This window comes from Hippoglossus stenolepis, chromosome 17 (genome assembly GCF_022539355.2).
Source record: "Hippoglossus stenolepis isolate QCI-W04-F060 chromosome 17, HSTE1.2, whole genome shotgun sequence".
Taxonomy (NCBI): Eukaryota; Metazoa; Chordata; class Actinopteri; order Pleuronectiformes; family Pleuronectidae; genus Hippoglossus; species Hippoglossus stenolepis.
The window spans coordinates 21,715,014-21,742,096 of NC_061499.1; the positions used below are offsets into that span (position 1 = coordinate 21,715,014).

Genomic DNA, 27,083 nt, shown 5'->3' on the forward strand with positions numbered 1-27,083 from the left:
CTTTATTGGCATCATTATAAGACTTTATTTTTCGGATTTTCTCACGATACCAAAAGGTGCACTCTAATTGCTCTGCCACTGCATCGGTCAGGATTTACTCATCAGAGAACATAAAGTCAGTGGTTGGAAGACCACCTCATTTGTCTTGTTTTTTCAGTTCTCCAAGATGTTACTTCTGAGCAGGTTCTGTAAGAAAAGTAAATAAATAAATAAAGGTACATTATGTCTTACATCAATGATCATCAAAAAATAATATTTTGTATTTTTTCTGAAAAAACTGTAGCGAGGTCAACATACAGTCTTAGCTCAATTCAACTATACCCTTGTGCATATAGTGTTGATCTCTGTGATCCTGATTCTGCCTGTTTCAAACCCTCCATCATTGATGGAAATGGGAGTGACCAGTACTGGGGTTTTAGTGAAACATACACATTTTCTAGCCATGTAACATTTTGTGCCTCACTTGCTTATCTCTCCTGTAATAAATAACACTATGTCAAGCAAGTGCCCCTTTTAGAATGATTTGGGTCAATATCAAGAAATTCCCTTCGGACCACTGGAATGTCACTGATGTAAAGATGTAACAGAGATGTCCAACGAGGGGTCCCACTTCACATGCAGTGACGTAGAAATATAAAATCGAAATATATGATGAAAAAAGTAATTTCCAATTACACTTTGCATTCCAAGAGTACTCACGTGAACAGAGGTATCTTGGAACAGTTTTTTCTTCCTCAGAACCCCCCCCCAAACAAAACAGAAAACTGTGACCCATGCATCACCATGGATACATTTCAGAAGACACGAGCCCTAGCAGCTACAGGAAAAGCAGCTTATTGTTACAAAGATTTTCATACATCGCTGTCTCCCTTTTCTTAAATTGTCTGCTCTGACGTGGTTGTTGTTGCCACAGCAACATGTCTGACTGTTGTGGTGTGTCAGGTGGCAGCTGATGCAGCTCGTGCAGCCACCCACCTTCACTGATATAATGAAGTGACTGTGTGCAGCCAGTAGACCATAAATGCCATCAGTCTGTTCTCAGGTGGCTACATTAGCTGCAAGCCAAGTGTTGTTGTAGTGTGGGGGGCATGATGGAGAATAAAACAAGTGGCTAAACGACAGATAATAGATGATAATATGATGTGTGTCTGACCAGACCAGTGAGAATCCCAGTTGTATCCCAGTTGATCGTAAGCCTGACTGCTATTTTATTCTCAGAATATTCATTGTCATAGTGTGACGTGGGATGATTGTGGAAATACCATTTCAAGTCTATTTTAATGCTGTTTTCAAACATGCCACTAATTTTTAAATACCTTTTTAAGTGCTGAAAATATTGAGTGTAGAAATCTGTGAAAGTGCATGCACTCAAGAGAACACAGGGCAGGATTCATATCCATACCTGCATCAGTGGTTCTGGGCTTGCTGACTCATGAAATAGTGTCAGGACAGATTTCATGAACTCAGTACAGCTGTTCCATGTGATTGGTTCCGATGCATCATCCCTCTCAGAAATGTGTTTGGCTTATTGATGTGTCTGCACATTTTGGGGGTGGGTGACTCTGTGTAAAACCTTAAAAGCAAAATATTGTCCTAAGGTCCTGTCTGATCCAAAATCATCATTATTAAGCTATGTGGAGTGTTAAGTGTTAGCTGTGATGTTCCCTGAGAGGCACCTTAAAGTGTAGCTGTCACTTTGGTGCTTGCAGCTGTAGTTGTGGTGGTAGCAGCTGTAGTTTTGGTGGAAGCAGCTGTAGTTTTGGTGGGAGCAGCTGTAGTTTTGGTGGGAGCAGCTGTAGTTTTGGTGGGAGCTGTTTGTGTTGTAGCAGCTGTAGTTTTGGTGGTAGCAGCTGTAGTTTGTGGGAAGCAGCTGTAGTTTGGTGGAGCTAGTTTTGGTGGAGCAGCTGTAGTTTGGTGAGCAGCTGTAGTTTGGTTGGTGGTAGCAGCTGTAGTTTTGGTGGAGCAGCTGTAGTTTTGGTAGAGCAGCTGTAGTTTTGGTGGAGCAGCGTAGTTGTGGAGCAGCTGGTTTTGGTGGTAGGCTGGTTTTGGTGCTAGCAGCTGTAGTTTTGGTGGGAGCAGCTGTAGGTTTAGCAGCTGGTTGGTAACTCTGGCGTAGTTTTGGTGGTAGAAGCTGTAGTTTTGTTGGAAGCAGCTGTATTATTGGTACTAGCAGCTGTAGTTTGGTGCTAGCAGCTGTAGTTTTGGTGGTAGCAGCTGTAGTTTTGGTGGTAGAAGCTGCAGTTTTGGTGGTAGCAGCTGTAGTTTTGGTGAGCAGCTGCAGTTTGGTGGTAGCAGCTGTGTTGGCAGCTGGTTTGTAGCAGCTGTAGTTTGGTGGGAGCAGCTGCAGTTTTGGTGGTAGCAGCTGCAGTTTTGGTGGTAGCAGCTGTAGTTTTTGTGGTAGCAGCTGTAGTTTTGGTGGTAGCAGCTGTAGTTTTGGTGGTAGCAGCTGTAGTTTTGGTGGGAGCAGCTGTAGTTTTGGTGGAAGCAGCTGCAGTTTTTGTAGCAGCTGTATTGGTGGTAGCAGCTGTAGTTTTGGTGGTAGCAGCTGCAGTTTTGGTGGGAGCAGCTGTATTATTGGTACTAGCAGCTGTAGTTTTGGTGGAAGCAGCTGTAGTTTTGGTGGAAGCAGCTGCAGTTTTGGTGGAAGCAGCTGTAGTTTTGTGGTAGCAGCTGCAGTTTTGGTGGTAGAGCTGCAGTTTGTAGCAGCTGCAGTTTTGGTGGGAGCAGCTGTAGTTTTGGTGGAAGCAGCTGCAGTTTTGGTGGTAGCAGCTGTTTGATGGTAGCAGCTGTAGTTTTGGTGGGAGCAGCTGTAGTTTTGGTGGAGCAGCTGCAGTTTTGGTGGAAGCAGCTGCAGTTTTGGTGGAAGCAGCGTAGTTTTGGTGGTAGCAGCTGCAGTTTTGGTGTGGCAGCTGCAGTTTTGTGGGAGCAGCTGTAGTATTGGTGCTAGCAGCTGTAGTTTTGGTGGGAGCAGCTGTAGTTTTGGTGGGAGCAGCTGTAGTTTTGGTGGGAGCAGCTGTAGTTTTGGTGGGAGCAGCTGCAGTTTTGGTGGGAGCAGCTGTTGGGTTTAGCAGCTGTAGTTTGGAGCAGTGTAGTTTGGTGGAGCAGCTGTAGTTTTGGTGAGCAGCTGCAGTTTTGGTGGGAGCAGCTGTAGTTTGAGGGTAGCAGCTGCAGTTTGGTGGGAGTTTGGGTAGCAGCTGCAGTTTGGTGGGAGCAGCTGTAGTTTTGGAAGCAGCTGTAGTTTTGGTGGAGCAGCTGCAGTTTTGGTGGGAGCAGCTGTAGTTTTGGTGGAAGCAGCTGTAGTTTTGGTGGGAGCAGCTGCAGTTTTGGTGGAAGCAGCTGCAGTTTTGGTGGTAGCAGCTGTAGTTTTGGTGGAAGCAGCTGCAGTTTGGTGGAAGCAGCTGCAGTTTTGGTGGAAGCAGCTGTATTATTGGTACTAGCAGCTGTAGTTTGGTGCTAGCAGCTGTAGTTTGGTGCTAGCAGCTTAGTTTGGTGGAGAGTAGTTTTGGTGGAAGCAGCTGTAGTTTTGGTGGTAGCAGCTGTAGTTTTGGTGGAAGCAGCTGTAGTTTTGGTGGAATGGTCTGGGCAGCTGTAGTTTTGGTGGTAGAAGCTGTAGTTTTGGTGGAAGCAGCTGTATTATTGGTACCAGCAGCTGTAGTTTTGGCTAGCAGCTGTAGTTTTGGTGGAAGCAGCTGTAGTTTGTGTGGAGCTGTAGTTGGTGGAGAGAGTTGGGCTGTAGTTTGGTGGTAGCAGCTGCAGTTTTGCAGCAGCTGTAGTTTGGTGGTAGCAGCTGTAGTTTTGGTGGGAGGCAGCTGTATGGAACAGCTGTAGTTTTGGTGGTAGCAGCTGCAGTTTTGGTGGTAGCAGCTGTAGTTTTGGTGGGAGCAGCTGTAGTTTTGGTGGTAGCAGCTGCAGTTGGCAGCAGCTGTAGTTTTAGTGGGAGCAGCTGTAACAATACATACACAGGCTAAAGAATATGATGAAGAATAATGTTTATTTAAAAAATATTAATGTTTTCAGGGTTATTTCCAGCAGGGTTGGATATTTCAGGTTTTATGAACTGGGGGCATGGTATTTTTGAGGTTGTGGCTTTTAAGGAAAGAGTTTAAGTTGCAATTTCCAGTTTTCTACTTACCAGACTTTATTATGTTCAAATCCTCTCAAAGGCAGATTTACCAATAAATAAAACACAACAATAGTCATAAACCCATTTCCTCCTGATATTAACCGTTGATCTGTTTTTGTACCTTATCTCGATTTGCATACATACAGAGCTGTTTCTGATTAACTTGATTTTGTCCTCTTCCTCCACAGCTGTTGCCATGACAACAGACGAGGCGGAGAGTCACCAGAAGAAGCCAAGGCCGCAGGAGGAAGCCGGCCAGGACGCCAGGCCACCCTCACCAGAGGAGGAGCAGCTCCGGCCTCGCAACCGCAACTCTGCCAGCCGCGGCCTCTCCCGCCTCTTCTCCTCCTTCCTGAAGAGGCGCTCACAGTGTGAGAGCGAGGGGGGGGAGAAGGAGGACAAGAAAGAAGAAGAAGAAGCTAAAGCCCCCATCGCTGACCCTGAACCTGAACTGAGGACAGAGGGAGAGGTCGCCCTGGATCAGCACTCAGTAAACAGTGCTGAGGCTCAGGTAAGCCTGTATGCTCTGTATCTGCAGTAGTGGTGGGCCAAAACACAACATTTGGTCTCAGTCTAATACAAAGTGTTACAAAAGACAGGATCACTGATAGTTATCCTGATACTCTTTATTGTAAAAAGCAGTGAATGTGCCGTCAGGTGAGGTGGAGAAATATGTGAATACATTTTTAACGAGACATATATTTGTATGACCTGTACATTACATACTGTACCAGACATATATATGTTCACTGCATGAATCCACACACAACAATAGCAGAGAATAGCTCAAGCCCTCTTCATACATGGAATGTAGTAGTAGTTTTCAAGTTGACTTATCTTAATTGATTTACTAACAAAAACTTATGTTTTAATTCAAGAGAAAAATCAAAGCCTGGCCTGCCCTACAACTACAAAACATTGTAGTTGAATACATCCCTAATGTGCTACTCATGCTATGCCCACTGCAGACACAGTGTATATGTTCCTAAGAAGCATTGGAAATGAAATACAATTGGACGGTACAATCCACTGAATCCACATCCATCTATCCAAATGCTTATGTAACATCACCTTCAAGTGTAACTACAGCAGTAAGATGTGTAGTCTCTAGTGGGTCTGTCTTCTGTGGTAATAGCTGATAAATATACACTATAAATAACCATTGTACGCCCTGTCACAAAAGGAGTGTAAAAGAAAGCACCTCAGAGGATTTCAGTGTAAACAGAGGGTATATCGTGCTGTTGTAGCATTTATCTGATCCCTTATAATTGCAACCACTGAATGATCTGTGTGGATTATCTGTATTGGTGTGGTGTGAGTGAGAGCCTGTGAAGTTTGGCAAGCAGCAACCGCATCTCACAGATTCTTGAGACATGGGACAAAACACGTTCAGCATTTGAAACTGCTATTGGGTTTAAAAATGAAAATATTTTCAACTTTAGATGTAATGAGGGATTAATTATAGAATGTATTCAGCACAATTATCCCCTTCAATGTAATTTAATAATTATTATATCAAATCTATGACACTTATTGTCTTACCACTACATCTTAAACAGCATGTCCACAGAGAAGGGTTCAATTATTCATGTGCAATAAAATGGATACAAATATTTTTGAATGAGTAAAAGAGCTTGTTCCATAAAAAGAAACATTTAATACTATCTCATATCAGAGCAAAGACACTTGCATATTTCATAAGGTTTCAAAGTTGTGTCCCCACTTTTTGTCAACACCGTCAGACATTCATTAAAATGTAATAAAATCAGGTAATATTAGGGGCAGCAGTCACTCTGAAGGATCCATTTTCACATTCCACCTATGCAGAGTGCATCCATGGCAGACAGGGTCAAGTAAGGTATAGTTTGAGAGTATTTTAAATCTTAATGTTAATATGTCCTGTGTCACCACCATGATATGTCAACACCGTCTTCACACATCGAGTGTTCAGATCATTTTATTCTCCTGAAGTAGATTCTGTTAGCATCTGGCATCAAGCTGAAAACAAAATGTCTGAGGGTGGTGACAGGCCAATTACGGAGTTGACATTCAATCAGAAGTTTTTTGAGTCATTTGAGTCAAATATAGAAATAGGTTATTAGTTTGTCTAATTAATACTAAATATGTGACATCAGCATTTTCTGCTTTTTTATTGTTTTTGTGAATTGATAGTCATCAACTCTATCAGGGTTTAGGAAACGTAGGGCGTACACACACATAATGGTGAAGCTACATAGACACACTTTATGGGTCTAGCATAATGTGAGTGAAAATGTATTTGTGTTTTGGGTGTCTGATGGTGGTCTAAGGTTGTATCAAAGCATACCTCAGTAGCTTAGTACATGGTAGATACATACATGGAGTTTAATTTGTCTGATGTTAAGGTTTCATGTTTTGTCCCACTTCTCAAGAATCAGTGCTCTGTTTCATTGTGACAATTATGCAAGACTCACAGCCAGTTTAACTTGATACTGACGCCTTTACTCACAAGGACAGTTGATGAAGAAAGTGTGAACTGCATTGTGATCAAACTGTCTCTGTCAGGCTGTCCAGGTAGAGAAGAAAGAAGCTGAGGCAGAGGAGGAGGAGGGTGGAAAGGACAAAGAAAACGATAAGGAGAAAGGAGAGGAGGCTGCCCTGGAGAACGAGGAGGACAAAGACAGGGAGGAGGAGAAGGAGTCTGGTCCTGAAGGAGGCAGTAAGGGAGAGAACGAGGAGAAGACAACAGAGGAGGAGGCCAAAGCTCCCAGAGCTCCACGCCGACCCAAGACCATGCAGATCAAGATCACTCTGCTCGATGACGCTCTGTATGAGTGTGAGCTGGACGTAAGATCACTTCTCATTTTTATTTGTTTTGCCATACATCATGAAAGAAGAACAAAGAAGGAACATTTTATGTCAAATTTTATATCAAAATTATTTGATATTAACGGTTATAGATACTGTAATAAAGTAAATAGTGCTTAACCAGGTTTATGCTAGTTAACAGGGGCTATTAAAATTCCCACAACACAAAGTCTTGTATTTAAGTTGCTTATTTTGTTTGATTAAAAGTCTTGTCTGGTCACTGATTTACTAAATTATTTAGTGGAGTGGCGATTCTTAAAATTCTACAAATGTAACTGACAACCTGTTTCTGTCGTCTTTTCTATTCCTCTATAAAACATATTGCTGTTGCCAAATTTGTCTCATTCTGGTCCCCTTTATGTATTTGTATCAGAAACATGCCACAGGCCAGGAGCTGTTCATGAAAGTGTGTGACCATCTCAACCTGCTGGAGAAAGACTACTATGGCCTTGTCATCTGGGACACGCCTACCATGAGGGTGAGCTGGATTCTGACTGTCAGCAGTTAGTATCAGTCCAACTTAAGTGGGAACAAAATCATTACTTGCAAACTACTACTACATTCCATGTATGAAGAGGGGTTGAGATATTCTCTGCTATTGGTGTGTGTGGATTCAGTGAACACATCTAGTTCATTATTTTATATTTACCATTGAACCTGTTTTGTCTTGAAACATGCATGTGATTCAGTAATGAACAGAGAGAGAACATTTATAGTTTACAAGTCAAACCTAAGTAGAAGTATAATATATTATCTGCAAAATGTAATGATGATAAACTACTCATTATGGCAGTACTTTAATATTCAAGAAACATTTTAACAACATTATTCTAAGTCATAACAATAAATTCTAATGTATAATAGAATCATATGTTTTGTGCATAAAATCTTTGAGGCATATCTGTAAAAGTAGCACGTTTTGCACACCTCCATCTAATGATTGTAATGATACATGAATGCTACTACTACTTAAATGTCAGCAGTTAGTATCAATCGAACTATTCCAACCTCAATGTGTAGCAGAGGAGAGAGAAACCGGGAACAGTTGTGCACCCTCAGGTTTCAGCTCTGACTAGTTGTTATAATGAGAGTGATAATTATAGATGTAAAGATGTTATTAATAGTTAGAGTTATTAATGTTTCATCTCTCATTTTCTTGATCAGACTTGGATGGACCTGGCCAAGGAGATCCGCAGGCAGGTACAAGGTGAGCTTACATTTAAATATATATTGTGTTCTCATTTTCTTTTTTAACATGTAGTTTTTATCATTTTTTTTCATCACACCCTCTGTTTTTTCCCCCCTCAAGGTGCCAACTACAATTTCACTTTCAATGTGAAATTCTATCCACCGGACCCAGCCCAACTTTCTGAAGACATAACAAGGTATCTCATGAGTTCCAGTGAATGTGTCAGTGACCGCCTACAAACATCATTTTATTGCATTCAAAGCTTAATGTGGAAACAATTGATTTTTCCAGATGATGGCTAAGTTTAACATTTTATGTGACAATCAGTGATTTTTGGAGCCCATATCTGATGTTCATCAATTTTTAATTTATGTTTCTATCGTTCTATTTTGTCATAGGTTAGAACATATTATTTTTGATATGTAAAGGAAAAACTTACACCATTTATGGCACCTAAGGGTGGGCGTGAGCTTAAATACAGTTCAGCAAGAAGCAGTTCATTTACTTAGACCCTTTCCTCTGGGTTAACTACCTTTCTCAGGGAGGTTTACACCCGGGTCTGTGTCTCGGTTGATTAGTCGGTTTTATTGTAAGCAAGATTATGCAAAAACTACTGGACAGTTTGCCACTAAACTTTATGGAAGGATGCACTCTCATCTGGTCTTGGTGGAGTGTCATTCTAATTCACTCCAAGATTGACATTAATATTGTAAGCAAACATTGCAGGGGCGTGTACAGATGAGAATTTGACTGAGCATGACCGTTTCTTTGACCTTTGATTAATAGTTTATCTGTTATCATGATATCAGAACTTTATACACAGTACATGTAATCCCTGTTTGTGCATTGAAGGTACTACCTGTGTCTCCAGCTGCGGAAGGACATCCTGCAGGGTCGCCTTCCATGCTCCTTCGTGACGCTGGCCCTTCTGGGCTCCTACGCGCTGCAGTCGGAGCTGGGCGAGTATGACCCTGAGGTGCATGGCAGTGAATATGCGAAGGAAATGAAAATGGCTCAGGGTCAGACCAAGGAGCTTGAGGACAAAATGATGGAGCTCCACCACACATACAGGTCAGAACACTGCCTCAGCTAAGCAGTGGTTAAAGAGGCGCTCAGATTCGAGTGCTTTTTGTGTCCACAGCAGTTTTAAGTGGATCTGTCAAACCATAATATTACAAGTCAAACCTAAGTACAAAATATTATCTGTAAAAATGTAATGATGATAAACTACTCATTATGGCAGTACTTTAATATTCAAGCAACATTTGAACATTATTCTAATTTATAACAATACATTCTAATGTATAATAGAATCATGTGTTTTGTGCCTTAAATCTTTGAGGCGTATGAACATACTTGTCTCTAAAAGTAGCACGTTTTGCACACCTCCATCTAATGATTGTAATGATACATGAATTCTATTACTACTTAAATAAAAGAGAGATTAGGAGAAAGGGGAAAAACTACCTTTCCCAACTCTCTCTCAAACAGTGACTACAGGTTTTCTTTGATTTCTGCTGCTGTGGCAGGATAATGAGTCCAGCCCAGGCAGACCTGATGTTCCTGGAGAATGCCAAGAAACTGTCTATGTACGGAGTGGACCTCCACCAGGCCAAGGTGAGAGCAGGAGCTGGTCAACTCTTCTCTGCTGTTTGTGATTCAACCTTCTGAAACTATATATAAATGTTGGGAAAGTGTAAAGTGCTTTGAGTGGTCATCAAGACTAGAGAAGCACTTTATAAATACAAACCATTTACCATTTAGCTTTGTCTGTTCATAGATTCAATGTCATGCATCACAGAAGCATGAGTGACCACCAGGAAGACATGCGACATGTCAGCTTTTACAGTAGAAATCAGGTCAATCTCTTTGCATCAGAGCAGGGATTTAAACCAAATATAGAAGAAGGGATTTTTTTAGGACTGTACTGCCGCCCAGTGGATGATGGTGAGCAGTACAAGGAAGCTGCATCATAAAGCGGAGGTAAATACGAGGGACATCTGAGGACATCTTTTCTACTGACATAGAAATCACTGGTGGTAGTACATGTGGTAGTAAACATTTCAAACACATGGTGTGTGCTGATCACCACTAAAACTTTGCATTAACTGTCCCAATGTCATATTTGTATAAATGGACTGCATTTATATAGTCTGTCGAACAAAGAGCTTTACTATGTTTCATTCACCCATTCATAAACAGATGGCAAACCATCTGGAGCAGTTAAGAGTTCATCTCATGGACACTTCAATAATATCTGGAGGAGCTGGGGATCATAACCTTTGACCACTAGAAAGCCACTTTGCCTTCTGAGCCCCATGTAAATAAGACACATTAACATGTCATCAGTCCTGCAGATAGTCTGGTACAATGACCTGTTTTAATGCAAGGTCATTTTAGCATTTACAACTTTCACCACTCGAAAAGCCATACACTCAGGAGACAATTGCGTAGAGCACTCCTAGAATCTGGATGCAGAATCAAAGCAGCTCATTGACTTAAAATCCTCATCAAGTCTACAAATCTACAATATTTACAAGTAACAAAACTGAACTTAAGTAATTATTAAAAAAAGAGTGAGGTCAGATTGTAATCAACCTTTTGTTTACTCATGAGATAGAACCAGTTATAGTGGCAGTCCAACTCAACCTCAAGATACATCCTGAAAAATTAAAGTGGATGTTATGTTATTGGGTATCTGTTAAAATGGACTTCTTGATCAAAAGGCAGGTAGGTATGATACTGGTCACTTAGCCCTCACACTACAAACAAACCACAGCAGTCTTCTTGGAACTGGACCTAGACCCTCCTCTTCATGCGGCTCGAGTGAGGTCATTTAGTCATAAAATGCATCATACAGACAGTTTCCAAGTCACAGTTGCTAAGGTGTGCCAATACAATGAGAACATGTGGCAGAACGTCAATGTGTTGCACTTTAGACAGTGCTCTGCACCACCATAGTGAAATCATTATGTGGAGGAATGTTGGTTATCCTTCCACACGACTCTCATGCTGACTGAAGCTGCTTTGGTTTGCAGTGCAACAGACATTTTAAGACATTTTGAAGGTTCCGTCAAGTTGTCTTCGTTTACTGAAATCTCCAGTTCCTGTTGATAGTTGATGGATGTCTTTGTGTCTCTGGGTTTGTCTGTCAGGATCTGGATGGAGTTGACATCATGTTGGGGGTTTGCTCCAGTGGTCTGATGGTTTACAAAGACAAACTGAGGATCAACCGTTTCCCTTGGCCCAAAGTCCTCAAAGTCTCATACAAACGCAGCAGCTTCTTCATCAAAATAAGACCATCAGAGGTACAGCATTTTTTCATATCGACAAACATTCATCCATCTGTAAAATCTGTTGTTTACTGAGCTTATTCAAACCATGAAAGAAACCTTAGTGTTAATTTCATTAATCTCATATTAAATGGTTTGTGTTTCAACAGGTGGAACAGTATGAGAGTGCAATTGGCTTCAAACTGCCCAATTACAAGGCAGCCAAGAAACTGTGGAAAGTGTGTGTGGAGCATCACACCTTCTTCAGGTGAGCTGTTGAATTCCTTAAAGCTGGGCTCAGACTGCAGGAGCTTTAAAAACCTGTCTGGTTTTTCATTTTTGGGTTGCATCACATACATGAGGAGAAACTTTTTCTTTTTCTGTCTAATCTGTCAAATCTCAAACACACTGCTGGAGTAATGTAGCTCCTCATATGATCTCACATGATCTTATGAGGAGGCAGATGTGAACAAAATGGAAACTGTGCTGTGTCATGGAAATTGTCATAGTTAGGTCAGAAGAAGATTACCTAGTCTTCCTTTGAATTACAGGCTGGAGCTTCCTTTTCTCTTTTGCAATAACTGTGTCAATGTTGAGTAAAATAGATAAGAACTGCTGGAAGGTACAAAATATCTCATAATGTACTCTGAAAGTTCCTTTTCATCTGCAATTGGCAAAAAATATTTCTTCTGAACACATCATTTGTCTACAGAAACTTTGTTCCTTCACACAGTAAGATTTCCCACAACAATTTGCTGTCATGGTGGTAATACCTGCAGTGAGATTTTTACTGTCCATCAATAGTGATGCCAGCTAAAAATCTAGTGTTTCTTGGCAGCACGATACTGTACTGTAATCACGATCATAATCACACAGATTTTTATTCCTAAAAATCAACATATAAATCTCCAGTAGTCTGAGCCTGGCCTGAGTCAGTTTCCTCAATGTGCTTTAAAAGAACTGTGGACGTTTTGCTGAACACATTTGCTTGTTGTTTGAGGCAGTTGAGGTCAGATAAGTAGTTTCAGTGTTCTTTGTGTACAGGCTTACCTCCAGTGAGATGGTCACCACCCCTAGGAAGTTCCTGGCACTGGGCTCTAAGTTTCGCTACAGTGGTCGGACTCAAGCTCAGACCAGACAGGCAAGCTCTCTGATTGACAGACCAGCTCCTCTGTTCCAGCGTTCGTCCAGCAAGAGGAACTCGCGCAGCCTGGATGGAGGTACACTCTTCTTCTACCTTTTGTTCCTGCTGTAGGCCTGTGTGTGTGTTTTCTATGCAATCTTTTACTTGGCAATGCAATATTGTGTGTGGTGTTTATAAAATACTATGCAGGCTTTCCTCCAGTTGCGGAATAATCCTTTTATTTTTTTAGATGAAATAAGTACATATTTTCACGGATAACCAAACACCATGCCACAGTGACCGCAACTTCCAACAGCAGAACCCCAAGAGTATCTTTACACAAATACAGTGACACCCAGTGTACATAGAGGGAATTGCATTGTTTCAGCAACATATTTGGCTCCTATATTGTCAAAGTGTGGAGCTAGAGCTTGTTGTAGTATTGGCCAGTCCACTGCTGGTTGCTGCGTTTTTTGCCTACATGTAAAAGCACTTCCCTTCTTTTAACGATCTGACTCTCATAGCTTCTCTATCCATCAACACATATTGTATAAGTTTATAGCAGGTGTTGTGCTCTGACAACAAACCTACATGTATCTCTCTGACCCAGCAAAGAAACAATGTGGAAGAAGGTAGGAAGTTTTACACACAGGATCTGTCTTGCAATTTCTATACTCAGCTCCAACTGGACATATTTTAAACTGTATACAAAGTCGTTCATTGTGCAAGCATGGTGTGTCCATGCAATGATTTTAGACCCAGTTTTCTGATTGAAAGTCTATTTTAGTATTGGGAAGTCATCAACTGTGGCGATTGACTTTTTCTCCACTTTCATGTAGTAGAGAAGTAGAAAACCACTCTTTGCTTCTGTTTAACAAGAGAAAATGTAATATGACATTTGCAAAGTTGCACTACTGGGTTCCTTTTTAGTCTTATAGCAGTGCTAAAGAGTGATTGGGTCTCCAGTGTTTGATTGTGTATGAGTAAAATGGTTCCTCACAATTGAGCTATACAATAAAGGCATAACATCACCATTTATATACAAAGGAGGAATGATTACAGTTATGAGGAAGAGTGAGGGAGAAGGAATAGGAAGTTTTCAGGAACTCTTCCAGAGTCACTGTGCCATGTGACCTGAAAAATCCAAACCTATTGTTCAAACCCTCGAATGATGTGGAAAGTCTGAATGTGAAGTCAAGGCCAAACAAACCATTAGAACCATGGCATGGTGCTTTTAAAGACAAACTATCACATAAAGACCTCACACACCATCTACAGTGTCACGGCTGTGCTGTTTTGTCCTCCAACATTATCTTCGGTACTTACATTATCATTTCATCTAGTTCTGTTTATGTCAAATATAATAAAAAAAGGTAAGATGTAAGATATTCTGTTGACAACCTGGAATGATTTGCTGATGATTTGATATTTTTCCCAGTGGATCTTTTAAAGCAGATATACAATGCAGTCAAAGTATTCAGACCTCTTTATTTTTTCACATTGTGTTTTGTTGCACCATTATGATTAAACATGATACATAATTGTAGATATAGGTAAAAACAAATGTCACTGGGACATCAGTATTCAGACACACTCTTATACAAGGTCTCACTGGTGACGATGTATATCAGAGCAAACAGACATTTGTTTTTATCATAAGGTTTAAATTTGATCATAAGGCGGTATGTTCCCTCTGTTTTCTGTCTGCCCTCAGTGATTCTGATTCTCTTCTCTCTCCTCACTCTTTGATCACATATAACTCTCCTCATTACCCCACAGCTCTGTCGTCTGGAACCCAGCATTATGTAACTTGAGTACTTAGTGTACTGTTTAACATCTGTTTTTTCCAGTCATGCTGACAACACAGACCAGCCATGGTGGATTATGCTAAACCACACAGAAACTTCTTCTGCCTTTTATATCTTCCTTTTCTTTGCTGCTCTCCTCATGTACAAACCTTTCCTTCCCTGAATTCATGTCTTCAGTTGGACACAGTTATTTTAACCACAGGAAATACTGCTTTTAAAATGACTGTTTCAACTATTCTGCTGCTATGTGCCATTGTTATTGTATTGTGTGGATGTGTTCAGGATGAAAATACTAAACCTAAGGGTATACAGCCATATAAGTTCTGTGAAGCTCTAGTTAATAAGAGTGCTGCTTTGCGCTAAACATCAGTGTGCAAATATGGTCACAATGACATTGCTAACATGCTGATGTCTAAAAGGTATAAGGGTCCCCATCACAGTTTGACATGTTTGCTAACCATGAAATTAAATAGATTATTAAACCCAACATTTATCTGAGGTGGATTGGATTCTAATTTTACAGGTATTTGGTCAAAAACAGAAGATTTAGAAACTTTATTCAATTCAATCTTTTTTAATACATGCTGTTTGTATCCCAACATTATTTCAGTGCACCTTACACAGTATTTTATGTGAAGCTAGGTCAAAGTAGGAAAAATAAAGCTTATGGCGTAAATGCCACAGTTATATTGCTGGAAATAAAGTGGGTCACAACAGTGTTTAAAATACATCAATGTAAAGGAATTGTGAGTATCAGTTGCAAAGTAAATCAGAATGAGTCCAGAGGTTTCCAAAAAAAAAAAAAAGGGAAGAAGGGGGAAGAAAAGAAAGAAGAAAGAAACTACTACTCATCATCTTTTCAATTCCCCCTTTTTCCTTTAGTGTCTATGTTTTGTATAAGTTATGTGTTTAATCCAATTCAAATGTATTTCGACAGCACCAAATCACAACATATATTCTCTTAAGGCACATTATGTAGTTAGGTTAAGATGTTACACACAATGAGCAAGTACTGTAAATCGGATCGGGATGCCTTTCTGCTGAGGTACGTCCAACTGCCAGCAGACCTTGGGACACACCCAAGCACATGGGAGTATACTTTGTAGCCCAGTTGCCATGGCCGGCAAGATGATTTACTCTCACTCATTTTCATTGCATGCTGGACATTTTTTTCTAAACCATAGTTAATAATGGTACAATATTCTCAATGGACATGGAAACCACATTAATACATGAATTTAATTTAGTTTAGTTTTTTGTTTGTAAAGTGAGGCCATTGTGTCCCCTGTCTGTCTGCTTCAGCCATGGCGTCCACCCCCGACAACAAATCCACTCGCCCGGTCAGCGCCCCTGTAATGTCACCGGTGTCCCCGGGGGAGGCATCCCCGTCTCCGCTGCTGCCCACCCTGCATCGCTCTGTCCACCGCGATGGCTACGCTCCTAAAAGTCACCGCTCTGCAGACCGGAAGGCAGAGATGAAGAGGGAAAGTCAGTCAGCTGAGTATACCAGGAGCCACAGCCCCAGACCAGAGTCCACTCCGGAGATCAAGGTAGTGGGCACACTCCTGTACATCATGTGTCATGCAGCTTCAAGGTTTCACATTATTGAACAAAAGGGGGACCTTACAGGTTATCTACAATCAGACATCAGGAAGAGGAGAGAGAGAGAGCAATGTTCACATGGAGCCTATTATACCGCTCTGTAGTGTATGATGAAGTGTAGGTGTGGAGCAGTGGGGTAATGTACTAGACGAACAAACTGAAGCTTGTACTGATGACAAGGACACTACCAAAAGGTGTAAGATGTTGTTATAGCTCTACATGGAACAGAGGTGCTCTGTGGAAGCTTTTATCCTTGCTCATCCTGGGGATTGATCCTGATGTGTGAGCTTTGTCTGTGCTACCAGACAGTGGCCAGGAGAGAGCGGAGGCACTCCCCCTCTGTGACCACCGCCAATGGAGAAAGAGAGAAAAAGAGCCAGGTTTGTTTTTGCTTGATGCATGATCAGACTGAAGCTGGGATGGAATCAGTTAAACCAGAAACTAGATATCAATATAGTAATATTATTATTGCTAGTTTAACTGAAGCTGGGATGGAATCAGTTAAACCAGAAACTAGACATCAATACAGTAATATTATTATTGCTAGTGTATGGTCTCATATATACAGATAATTAGCTCATGCTGGCTTGTAGAATTGATAGTGTACACCTGAACACATAGTAATTTTGTCTTTCCTTTGGCGGAGGAGCAGCACTCTCCTCAGGACAAAACAAAGGCGGAGGTGGTGCGAGTGAGGAAGGTTAGCGTGCTCCCGAGCCAGTGTTCCTGCTGCCCCACCATCCTCATCCATTCATCAGTTATACATCAAGAGACTTTAATTTGCTTTTCTGTTGCCTGACAGTGCTGTTCGTCATTGCACAGACAAAGAGCTTCTCTTGATTGCTCTATGATTTCTGGCTGTTTGTCTTTGTGTGAAGGTTCGTTCACAAGAAGTTGCCGTAGGACTAAGGACAAATCAATGGGTTGTGCAGGTTATCATTTGGTCGCTGTGATTTGACGCAGCTGCCTTATATTGTGTAAAAGTGGGTTTCTCCTTCTCCATAAGCAAAAAGTTGCACTGGTTTATTTGTAACATGCTTCGGTTACACACATAACACATGCGTTCAATGATGTTAAATTAATATCTCATTGTTGCTGATGGAATTAGTCCCTCCAGGATGTAATTATTGTGACCAAAATGTTGCTAGAGTAGAAGCCAATGACTGATCGGCTGGCAGTTATATTCAACATGGAGTTCTTAAACTGCTGTTAAATGTGTGTCTTCAGATCAGTATAATCGTCCGTAAACCAAATAGATGTGCTTATTTATTTGTAATCCAAATGTTGGCAGCCGACACACCTTGAAACAAAGTGATACATACTAATATTATATTAACTAATGTTTCCAACATGTTTATTAAACAATCCATAAAATCAATAAATACATTGAACAAGAAACAATTCAAATCTTCTGTCACCTCCACTGTTCGGTTGTTTCTAAGCATGATGAACTGATTTGCACCAAACGTATGAGGTGGGATCAGGCTTGAGCGATGAAAAGACCCTGTAAACTCTGGTGCAGATTCAGATAAAGAGGCATATCCAGTTATTTTTACATCACTGATGTTAAGTGAAATTGTCATCAATTTCTCAGGAAATGATAATTGGAAGATGTAAGGAATCAACGTATGTAAGGAAACAGTTGAGGTGTGGTACTTATTATCATAGAACCAGACAGACATGTTCAGCTTTAACAGAGGAAGCTGCTCTACTGAGTGCAATTGTAGGTTGATTACATTTTGTTATGTATGTAGTAGGATAATGTACATTTTAAAAATTAGCTTTTCTTCAAAGACTATTTGTTCATATTATGGGTATAATTTAAGTAAAAAAAAATTAAGTCAGTCATAGTAATTCTGACAGTTTATGTGAGAAGTTAATTCCCTTGCATTTCATGTTTATGATATCATTAAAGGATTACAGTTGTGTAGTAGACTTAATGACTCAGGACATTATGTAAAAAGACAATGTGGTGCTCACGGCAGGCAAAACAGAGGAGACTGGGATTGAACCGCCGACAGTCTGGTTTAGTGAACAACCCGCTGCTGAGCCACAGCTGCACAGTATAATACAGCAGAAACACTGACAGGCTGCTACTTCAGGATAAGGGCATACTCCCACTAGGCTGGCTTTCTTTTCACTGTGCACAAGTATTGTCACAGTCACAATTTTTCTAAATAAGGTTGTGCTGTATGTATCATAAGCAAATTGATACATTTTCAAATTGTAATATTTGACAATTTTCACCAATCCATCAAGACAGGATAAGAAGTTGAAATGTGAAAATAGTGACAAAAGGGTGTTGTTTTTTTGTGCAAATTCCTGAAGTGACGCTTCCATCCGACCATCAGACAAACAGTCACACACTGATGCTCCTCCTCCTGTACACTGCACTGCAGCAGCCTCAGCATGCACTGCATGTCGCTTCCACACTCTGCTGTGAGTGTGTATCTGCCTGGCTTCTCATATACACTACTGTGTGTGTGTGTGTGTGTGTGTGTGCGTGCGTGCGTGCGTGCGTGCGTGTGCGCGTGTGCGTGTTTCTGAATTCCACCACCTGCTGAGCTGGGCACGCTGGAAGCTGCAACCCCATGTGCTGTTTATTTTTGGACGGATTCTTGTCATTGCTGCACAGTGGATTCTACTGCAAATTTAATGTTAAAATATTTGAATCAATTATGCTTCTGCTTATTTCCCTTTTCCTAATTTTCCACAGAAAAGAGCAAAGAAACTTGAGGGTGAAACTATTTATATCAGACATAGCAATTTAATGTTGGAGGTTTGTATCTTCAGTTGTCAGATATCCGTTGTGGCTGTTTGCCATCATGTTTTTCTTCATGCATGCACTTTGTGTTGATTTTATTTCTTTTTATTTCTTGCCGTGTTTCCAGCTTAATCCTAAAGGCTTGGCATGCACTATTTTCCTCTCTGAACCTCATGCAAGTAGCTTCACTTCACTTTGACATTGTCTTTGTCATTCTATATTTTCATTTTATAAAATATATGATTGGGAAAGGTTAAAGTTTTAAACTGCTACTGCAGATTGGACTTTGGAGTTAATATAACAAATCATACAAAGAGACCCTTGCTGTTACTGTATATGCATTTAATGTGAAGATGTGGGTCCCCAAGAGAAAATAAATAGTGGCATGATGAGTCTCAGTTAGAATAAAATTCAGTAAAACGTAGGAATAAAAACATTGGGCTCTATTTAACACTGCGTCTTCATGTACACCTGCTAATTCTGTTGATGTAACAGAGCCAGCTGAGGTAGAATATAAACTGGAGGGTGTGGTGATTAATATGTGATCTTAACACCTTTTGTTTAATACTGAGTCTACTGTTGTTAAGATGTTAATGTGATGTAGCTCTCACCAGCCTTTGACAAAAATCCAACAATTTCAAATTTCACCTCGCTGATGAACTGATAACAAATCCGGAAACCATCAAAAGTAATTATTGTTCTCCTGTGAGTCAATGGGGAAATGTGGGGGAAATTATTGTTGATCATCAACAGTAAAGGAAAAACAACTTTTCACCTGATTGTAAGTGAGACCTTGCCAAAAACTATCAACTGATCTAAACAACTATTAATCCGAACTAAACCAAGGTAGAGTGATCTAGTGCTCCACAGACTCTTTTTCCAGCAGACATTATGATGATGTCAGCACAGGTATAAATAATAACACGGGCATAGGCTCTATTCCATTAAATGCATTAGGCTACATCTACATCTACTGGAATATCTAAACCCGTTATGTTGCTACATTACCGCCTGGCATCCACCCTACTCCAGAGGCTTCCACCCCCTGAAACAGACTTGTGGAAATGCTACTGGTCCTGTTTTAGTTTGAAAACTCCAGGATTGTTATTAGTCTGGATGATGACGCAGACAGCCACGTTCACTTCATCATTGTTTCTAATCAATCCTGACTACGGGCAATGAATGCAAAGTGTTGCTAACTCAGTAACAGCCTATCTGAAGATAATGTAGCCATCATCAGTTATTAATTCCATTTGGGCTTGTCTTGCTTCTGAAAAAACTAATTGTCTGCTGTGAAAAGAGTTTATTGACAAAGAAACTTCTTATTTGTTCTTTCCCAGTCGTGTATGTCTCAGCTCTGTCACTCACAGATTCTGAACACTGCTGCTGTTTGTTCTCATTGGTCCTCATGGTTACTAACACTCTCTCTTCATGTGGTTAATCCACTTCATGGACATAACACCAATGCAAGGTTCATTCTGTGTTTCCTCTCTGTGACCCTGTATCTCTGTTGCCCTGATTACTGTCATCCCTGTGCTCTATGAGTGTGTGTGCTTCTGAGTCAATTATTTCAGAAGAGGGAAGACATAAGCTTACTGCAGCTCTATAATGCTCACATTGGTGAATTTTAAAGCTGCACATGTATTGTAAAAGGAGTTAGTGACAATCCCACAGCTAATCATTTAAAGCCCTTGCAGCTCTTCTGCCTTGGCCTCTATAACCCTCAGGAACAGTTGAACTTACTTTGAGATTGGATTTCTCAGGACAAGTGGTAATACTAGGTCCTAACATGGCCTTTGCTGTATTGGTTTGTGTCATTAATGCAGCCCATCACCGATTCAGCTTGACTGTAGGCATATAACACTGCAGCAGTGAAAAGAATGCAGAAGAGAAAAGAGGAAGAAGATATAGTAGATGGTGGTTGGTTGCCACCCGCCAATAAACCGAACAAAGAAGAAGAACAACAGTTGGATGTTTTAGTAAATAGGTGTTCAACCATTAAATCGTAAAGAACAGATCTGTATCATTTTTACGCAAGAGAAATCCAGTATCTCCAGGAGCACTGCTCTAATCCAGGAGATCCCACACAAAATAACAACCTTGGAAACAGCCACTTGCTTACTTACCCTTCCTCCCTTAACTTACTGAAATTGTTCGGGGCTTGTTATAATCCCTCCTGCCTGCACTTAAAGGTCCAGTGTGTAAGATTTAGGTGAAAAGGATCTATTGGCAGAAATTGAATATAAAATAATCCTAGTGATGTTTTCACTAATGTGTTTCATCTAAATTGTACGATTTGTTGTTTTCTTTACCCTAAAATGGGCCCCTTATATTTAAATACTTTATATTTACATCGGGAGCAGGTCCTCTCTACGGAGGCTGCCATGTTTTTTAGAATCGTCCAAACTGGACAAACGAAACACCTTTTGAGTTTTTATGACAACTGAAGGCTACCACAGGTTCTCTTTCATGTTTGGAAGGAGGGGTGAGGTGAGGGGTATTCAGCTGCAGCATGCAACTTCACCACAAGATGTCACTCAATTCTACACACTGAACCTTTAACTGAGGTACTCACCATTCATCCGCTTTCCTACCTTTAGCTCACCATATGCAGGTTTTTCAGAGAAACATGACACCCCCCTGTTATTCAACATTTCCTCTTCGTTACAATCTGTGCACCAGTAAACTGCTGAACTGCCTTTTAAGTCACCAGTAACCAAGAGTTATCCTCAAAACCCTGCTGCTTCAAATCTGTTATCATGATCCACATGAGGGAGATTTTGAAAAAGGCTGCAAAATCAGTGGCTGAAATATGGATCACAGACAATGACTCCCCCAGTGCAGTATGGTGTCCGGTTTGTCTGAAAAATATCTTCTTCCTTGACCTCAGCATGTCATTGAGAATAGGCCGACTCGATCGTTGCATTGGAATAAGACAAGGCCTCATTCTGTTTTAAAGAATGATTTGTAAAATTATCGTTCTTAAAACTTTTTTTTCCACCTGGGCCATTCATAATTTGTGTCTCTTTATCTTCTTTAAAAAAGGACTTCACTGTTTATAGTTCACTCCTCCTTTCTTTCACGTCTTACTCAATCATTTCCTATCACCCTGTCTTTTCTCCTGTTCTCTCTTATTATCATTCTATCCCTTGTCTACCGATTCTGACTGTTATTTTCTTGTTGAAGGACGTGGATAAGACCCAGACTGGAATCATGCGTCATCACACTAGCATCAGTGAGCTGAAGAGGAGTTTCATGGAGTCAGTGCCGGAGCCTCGTCCCAGTGAGTGGGACAAGCGTCTTTCCACCAACTCACCTTTCCGCACGGCGAGCTTCAATGGCCAGCTCCCACCAGCGGTGAGTCCATCAATCTGATGCGCAAAATACATCAATACTGTTTATTATTCTTGATTAGATCTCATTCCATCCCATGTGGGATCATCCATATATAGCCTGTCAGTTTGAGGCAGGTGCTAAGCTAAGAAACATAAATGAGATTTATTTTTAAATGGCAGAATGTTCCTTTAAACCATTATTCTTACTGCGTAACACTCTGAATAGCTTGAGTGAAGGCAGCTCAGTAAACCTGAAAAAAGGTCTCTCGCAGGCTATTTGCTATTTATGACAGCTTCAGCTACATCTGCTGGATATCCCAACCCTAATGAGACAGTGATTAAATCATCGAGCACCCTTTTGCTTCTTTCATGTGATATCATTATATTATCCCAATTACAGACCAAGTATAACACTGCATACTGTTGTTATCTACAAAAGAAGAAAGAGCACTTGTCAACATAACTGTACACTGATCCTCCATTTGGGGGTGCTGTTGGCTTTCTCCATGTCATTCCATTGCTTAAGCATGTTGTGACTATAACTGCATTGACAAAGGGATTAAAGACACTTCAGGATTTGTTCATACTCTATTTGCCAATGTGAAGATGGGATGTGTGTGTGTGTGTGTGTGTGTGTGTGTGTGTGTGTGTGTGTGTGTGTGTGCGTGTGCGTGTGTGTGTGCGTGCAGGGGAGGATGTCCGCTGTTGTACCTGCACACAGAATAGTTGATGGCGTGTCTGAGGTAAAGGTGCTCTGATTTAGTGCTTTCTGGCACAGGCTGCAGAAGGTCAACTCTGTCTGGCGTTTTCTTCATGAGCTATGAAAAGAATGGCACCCGGAGGCTGTGGCCGTGGCCCTCTGTTAACAAGCAGCTTTTCAAATACAACAGACTGTGCTCAGCTGCAACATTAGGGGTTCAGTATGCTTCAAACCAGCTAGTATAAGTGCTGTCTAAACATGCCTCAAGAAATGTGTTTATAGTCATTCTAACACTTGCACACTTGAAGGGGAAGGGCTTGTCATCATAGAGAGAGACAAGAGTTGATTGTACAATAATAATTGTACAAATGGAGACAAGGGCGGACACTTTGGAACAATCTACTCTGTAACACGTTCATGGTGGTGTACTTGACTGTTCACATGGGAAGTGACTGAAGTGGTTAAGTGAAAAATGGAAAAAGAGTAGGAGGGATTTAAATCTTGCGTACCCTCACCAGCACAATCTCTTCATGAAAAAGTTACAAAAGCTGTAAAAACTGCAGCCCCCTGAAACGAAGGGGGGAAGGTGTAGGTGGAGTAAAGGGAATTTCAGCACCATTCAACAACCTGCCAACCACTTAGTTTGAAGCATACTGGCACCTTTGTAGGTGCCTTGTCCTGGATCCCATACCCTTTAACCTTAAACGTGGCCCCTTACCACTGCCTTTGCACCGTGAATGGCTATCGCAAGCTTTTTCATCCTGCTTGATGTGCCAATCAATCGCATGGCTAGATTAATAGTAATGTATTTGCATGACTCTTGTGCCTGATATAATTAGTGAAAGACTGGAGAACAAAAGAACACAGGAAAATAAGCTAAAGAAGAATGATTAGTAGCAAGAAGACTGACAACCCCCTCCCTCCATCTGTCTCACCCTCCAATCTTCCTCCATGTATCTATCCCTACCTGGATGTCTTTATGTGTTTTCCTGTGTCTCTGTCTTGTATCTCTGCCACATCTGTCCTCCTTATCCCCTTACTCTTTGAAGTCTGGGCCTGATTGGGCTCCAGTAAAAAACCCAGCAACTCCACCCTTTGCCCCACAGCCTTCACCATCCTTTCCTGCGCATTCAGACAATGACACTAAAGGTCAGAGAGGATCTCAGACCTCCGACCTGCCAGTGTCGCCCTCTGGCTCTCTGCTCTCCTCTACTCACAACTTGAAGACACAGTTTATATCCCAGCCATGGGATCCTGCACAAAAATGACATCATCTTATTAAAATAAAAAAACAAACTCAAGAATCCAGCCATAACAGCACTTTTTAGCTGAATGCCAGAGGCATAATTTTGCTATTCCTCATTATTGCTGAATGCTAGGAATTGTGATGACACATGAGATAAAAAAAAAGAAGAAATAGTCTACATTGCATCACCATAAGCCACTTAAAAAGTATCTTATTCTGTACAGGCTGAACACAGACCTTGCCTTGTGTGCAGTTATACACCCCCATTACCCCCACTGATTGCAGTGCAGGTCTACTGTACCTTAGAGAGTTTCTGAGCTCTTCCAAATACCTGACAAGTCTCTGACAGACTGTTGATGCGTTGTAAAGCAATGCAAGTGACATATTATAAATTTTTTTTCAATTTGCACTGCCAAAATGGCTTGCACTAGGCAGAATTTTATGTCGGAGATTGCCTGTCCTGCTCCTACCATGGAGCACATATTTATTAATACTCTCCGCCTCCCCTGCTACTCCTGTCTTCCTCTTCCTTCTGCTCTGTCATAGGTGTAGTCTGATTAGACCACGTCACTGTGGCTGCCATCTTTTTTTTACAAATAACACATTCTCAGCTAGTGCTCATATTAATGATTGGGTTTCACTGTCAAAATTTACATTTGATATTCTGTCATTTAGGGAATGTTTCAATTAATAAATCAGCGGGTAGCTCATTCTCCTTTTTCTGAATGTTTATTGTTTAATTGAAGTGTGAGGAAATTATAGTCAAATTATTTCAAGCAACAGCAGTAATTCCCTTCACCAAGTACAATTTCCCTTATTTACTTTTGCTACGCCGATATGCAGATTTGCTAACGTGGGGTAATTAAAAATACAGACCATTTACCATTCTTTAAAAAGTGGTTCCCTGATTTGACAGAGAGCTAGATCCGTGTTCATATGATTCCAGCTGAATAGACAACTGGGGCCACTAGCTTGTATCAGCTCAGGCAAAAGCAAAATGTCATAAAGACAGTGTCCTCACCAATGAGTAATCTTTTTAGAAGTCATGGAAACAAATGAGCAACTTTGCTCTATTGCAGGATAAACTTACATATTTAAAGTACCGAAAAGAAAAACATACATTTTTAAACCAATATAGCAAACAATATGTTTCATTATCACTCAAGGTGAAATGTTAGTTAGAATTCTGATATAGTATCACCCATAGGAGTCACACAGTCAGGTGACCCATAGAATAAAAAGAGTACGATGTGTTATTAAATTTTGTATATTACAGCAAGGTTGTAATCACACTTACCAATGGTTCAGATGGAACCATCTACATCCACGACTGCTACTTTAATCTGCATTGGTCTGTCTTGCAGCTGTGTCATACATTTAGATTTTCCAGTTTGTTAAAGTCCATCTGCTGGCAAACCAGATGTTGTCATTATGTAGATTACACAGCTGTTATCTTATCTGTGTGCTATTAAACCACACTCAATATTGGCTACTGTATAACAACCACAGCTAGCTACTTAATACAGCACAATAACAGAATAGGCCTATCTTTGTAACAAGCTTCAGCTAACCTCATTCCTGTTGCAAAATTATTTCTTGTACTTATACGTAATGGTAATCAATGTATTCAAGTGTTGAAGATAGACAATTTTCATATATACCATCCAATAGGAGCAGACAATTGTGCAAAAATACAACAAACACATGATGTAGTTGTAACCAAAGTGATATATTGGACTGAAATACTGAGTTGAGACTAAAATATAGTCCATATAAGTTATGTTTGTCTCTGTTGAAAAGAAATTGTTTGGTTCTTATTATTCTTACAACTAATAATAACTAATTCTACAAGTTAAGTTAAGAAATACAAGCAGTCAAATGATTAGACAGGTTTAAAAAAAGCTTCAACACCATCTGTAAAATGATTGTCCAAAATGTAAACACTCATCATGAGCAACTAACAGTTTTTCATCAGGTAATCATGTTACTCCTTAATGTTTTTCATTCTTCTTCTGTCAGACTTTGAAGTGCAATGTTGCAATATTCCCAAATATTGCAACATTGCACAATAGATTGCTAGAATAGATATCTATGAAAATATAAGCGAGAACTTTTCCTAAATCAAGTCCCTCTGAATGGTTCCCACATGTGCATTTGAAGACAAGATAAGTAAATCCTCAAAATCACTATTTAAAAAAATAGCACATCATGTACAGTCACCACACAGAAGTAAGAACTAGATGTTCCCTGTTTCATATGACAGTAAGGCACCCAACATCTTAACCGTGTCATAATTAGAGTATGGGCTTATCTGGGTATTTTTAGCTAAGTTACAATATTCACATATGGATCCCCAAAACAAACATGGAGTAAATGCATGAAGTGAGGTAAATTGTCTGTACATGTTAACGTTCTTCTGTCAGGCATCATCACAAACAACTTTATTAAAAGTTGAAGGGGACAGGGGACTACAAGAACAAATCAATGTCCCCTCCCTGGTGAATACTGTCTTGACCCTCCCTTTCTTGTTCCTCCCCTTCAGTATCACCTTCCTCATTGCTCTATCCCTCTTTACCCCTCTCCTGTCAGTTGACCATATTCCACTTCTCTGTTCATTGTTATCTGTCTCTCTTGGTCTGCTGCTGCTGAGCACAGCGAGGGAGGCAGTCTCTGTTTGGACACAAGGTAAGAGCATATAGTTTATCCCCAGTGCCAGGGGGACCACCGCTGTACAGACAAGCCTGCCTGCTGGAAGAAGATGAGGTGGACAGTGAGGTTGCTTGGGTTGATGATGATGATGAGGAGGAGGAGGAGGAGGAAGAGGAGGAAGAACAAGGCCATGGTCACACTCTAAAGGTGGCTATCACTGTGCCAGACGAGGGGAGGAGCTTGGTAAACCCATGTGAGCTAAACCCAGCCAGGCTCAAGCAGTCACGGATGTCTTTCTTCGTGTCAGGACTGCTGGTGATGGCGCTGACCATGCTGTGGCTGGCTTTTATTTAAAAGACAGATATATATGAATATCCAGAACTTTTATTCCGCAAGATGGCCCCAGCGATCTAGAGACTGCATCA

At 40.7% G+C, this 27,083-nt stretch overlaps 1 protein-coding gene across 2 annotated transcripts in view; it reads left to right on the plus strand.

Moving 5' to 3' along the window:
* The window catches only part of epb41a (erythrocyte membrane protein band 4.1a), a 55,604-nt gene that overhangs the window by 9,898 nt on the left and 18,623 nt on the right, over positions 1-27,083 (plus strand). For both annotated transcript variants that reach the window (XM_035183429.2, XM_035183428.2), the window contains exons 2-16: positions 4,312-4,634; positions 6,668-6,949; positions 7,344-7,448; positions 8,135-8,177; positions 8,280-8,355; positions 9,012-9,230; positions 9,689-9,776; positions 11,315-11,467; positions 11,602-11,699; positions 12,476-12,651; positions 15,665-15,912; positions 16,270-16,344; positions 16,617-16,664; positions 18,681-18,743; positions 21,915-22,085. In XM_035183429.2, the coding sequence (XP_035039320.1) occupies positions 4,320-4,634; positions 6,668-6,949; positions 7,344-7,448; positions 8,135-8,177; positions 8,280-8,355; positions 9,012-9,230; positions 9,689-9,776; positions 11,315-11,467; positions 11,602-11,699; positions 12,476-12,651; positions 15,665-15,912; positions 16,270-16,344; positions 16,617-16,664; positions 18,681-18,743; positions 21,915-22,085 (2,160 nt within the window). In that variant the 5' untranslated portion in view covers positions 4,312-4,319. The remainder of the gene's footprint in view (positions 1-4,311; positions 4,635-6,667; positions 6,950-7,343; positions 7,449-8,134; positions 8,178-8,279; positions 8,356-9,011; positions 9,231-9,688; positions 9,777-11,314; positions 11,468-11,601; positions 11,700-12,475; positions 12,652-15,664; positions 15,913-16,269; positions 16,345-16,616; positions 16,665-18,680; positions 18,744-21,914; positions 22,086-27,083) is intronic.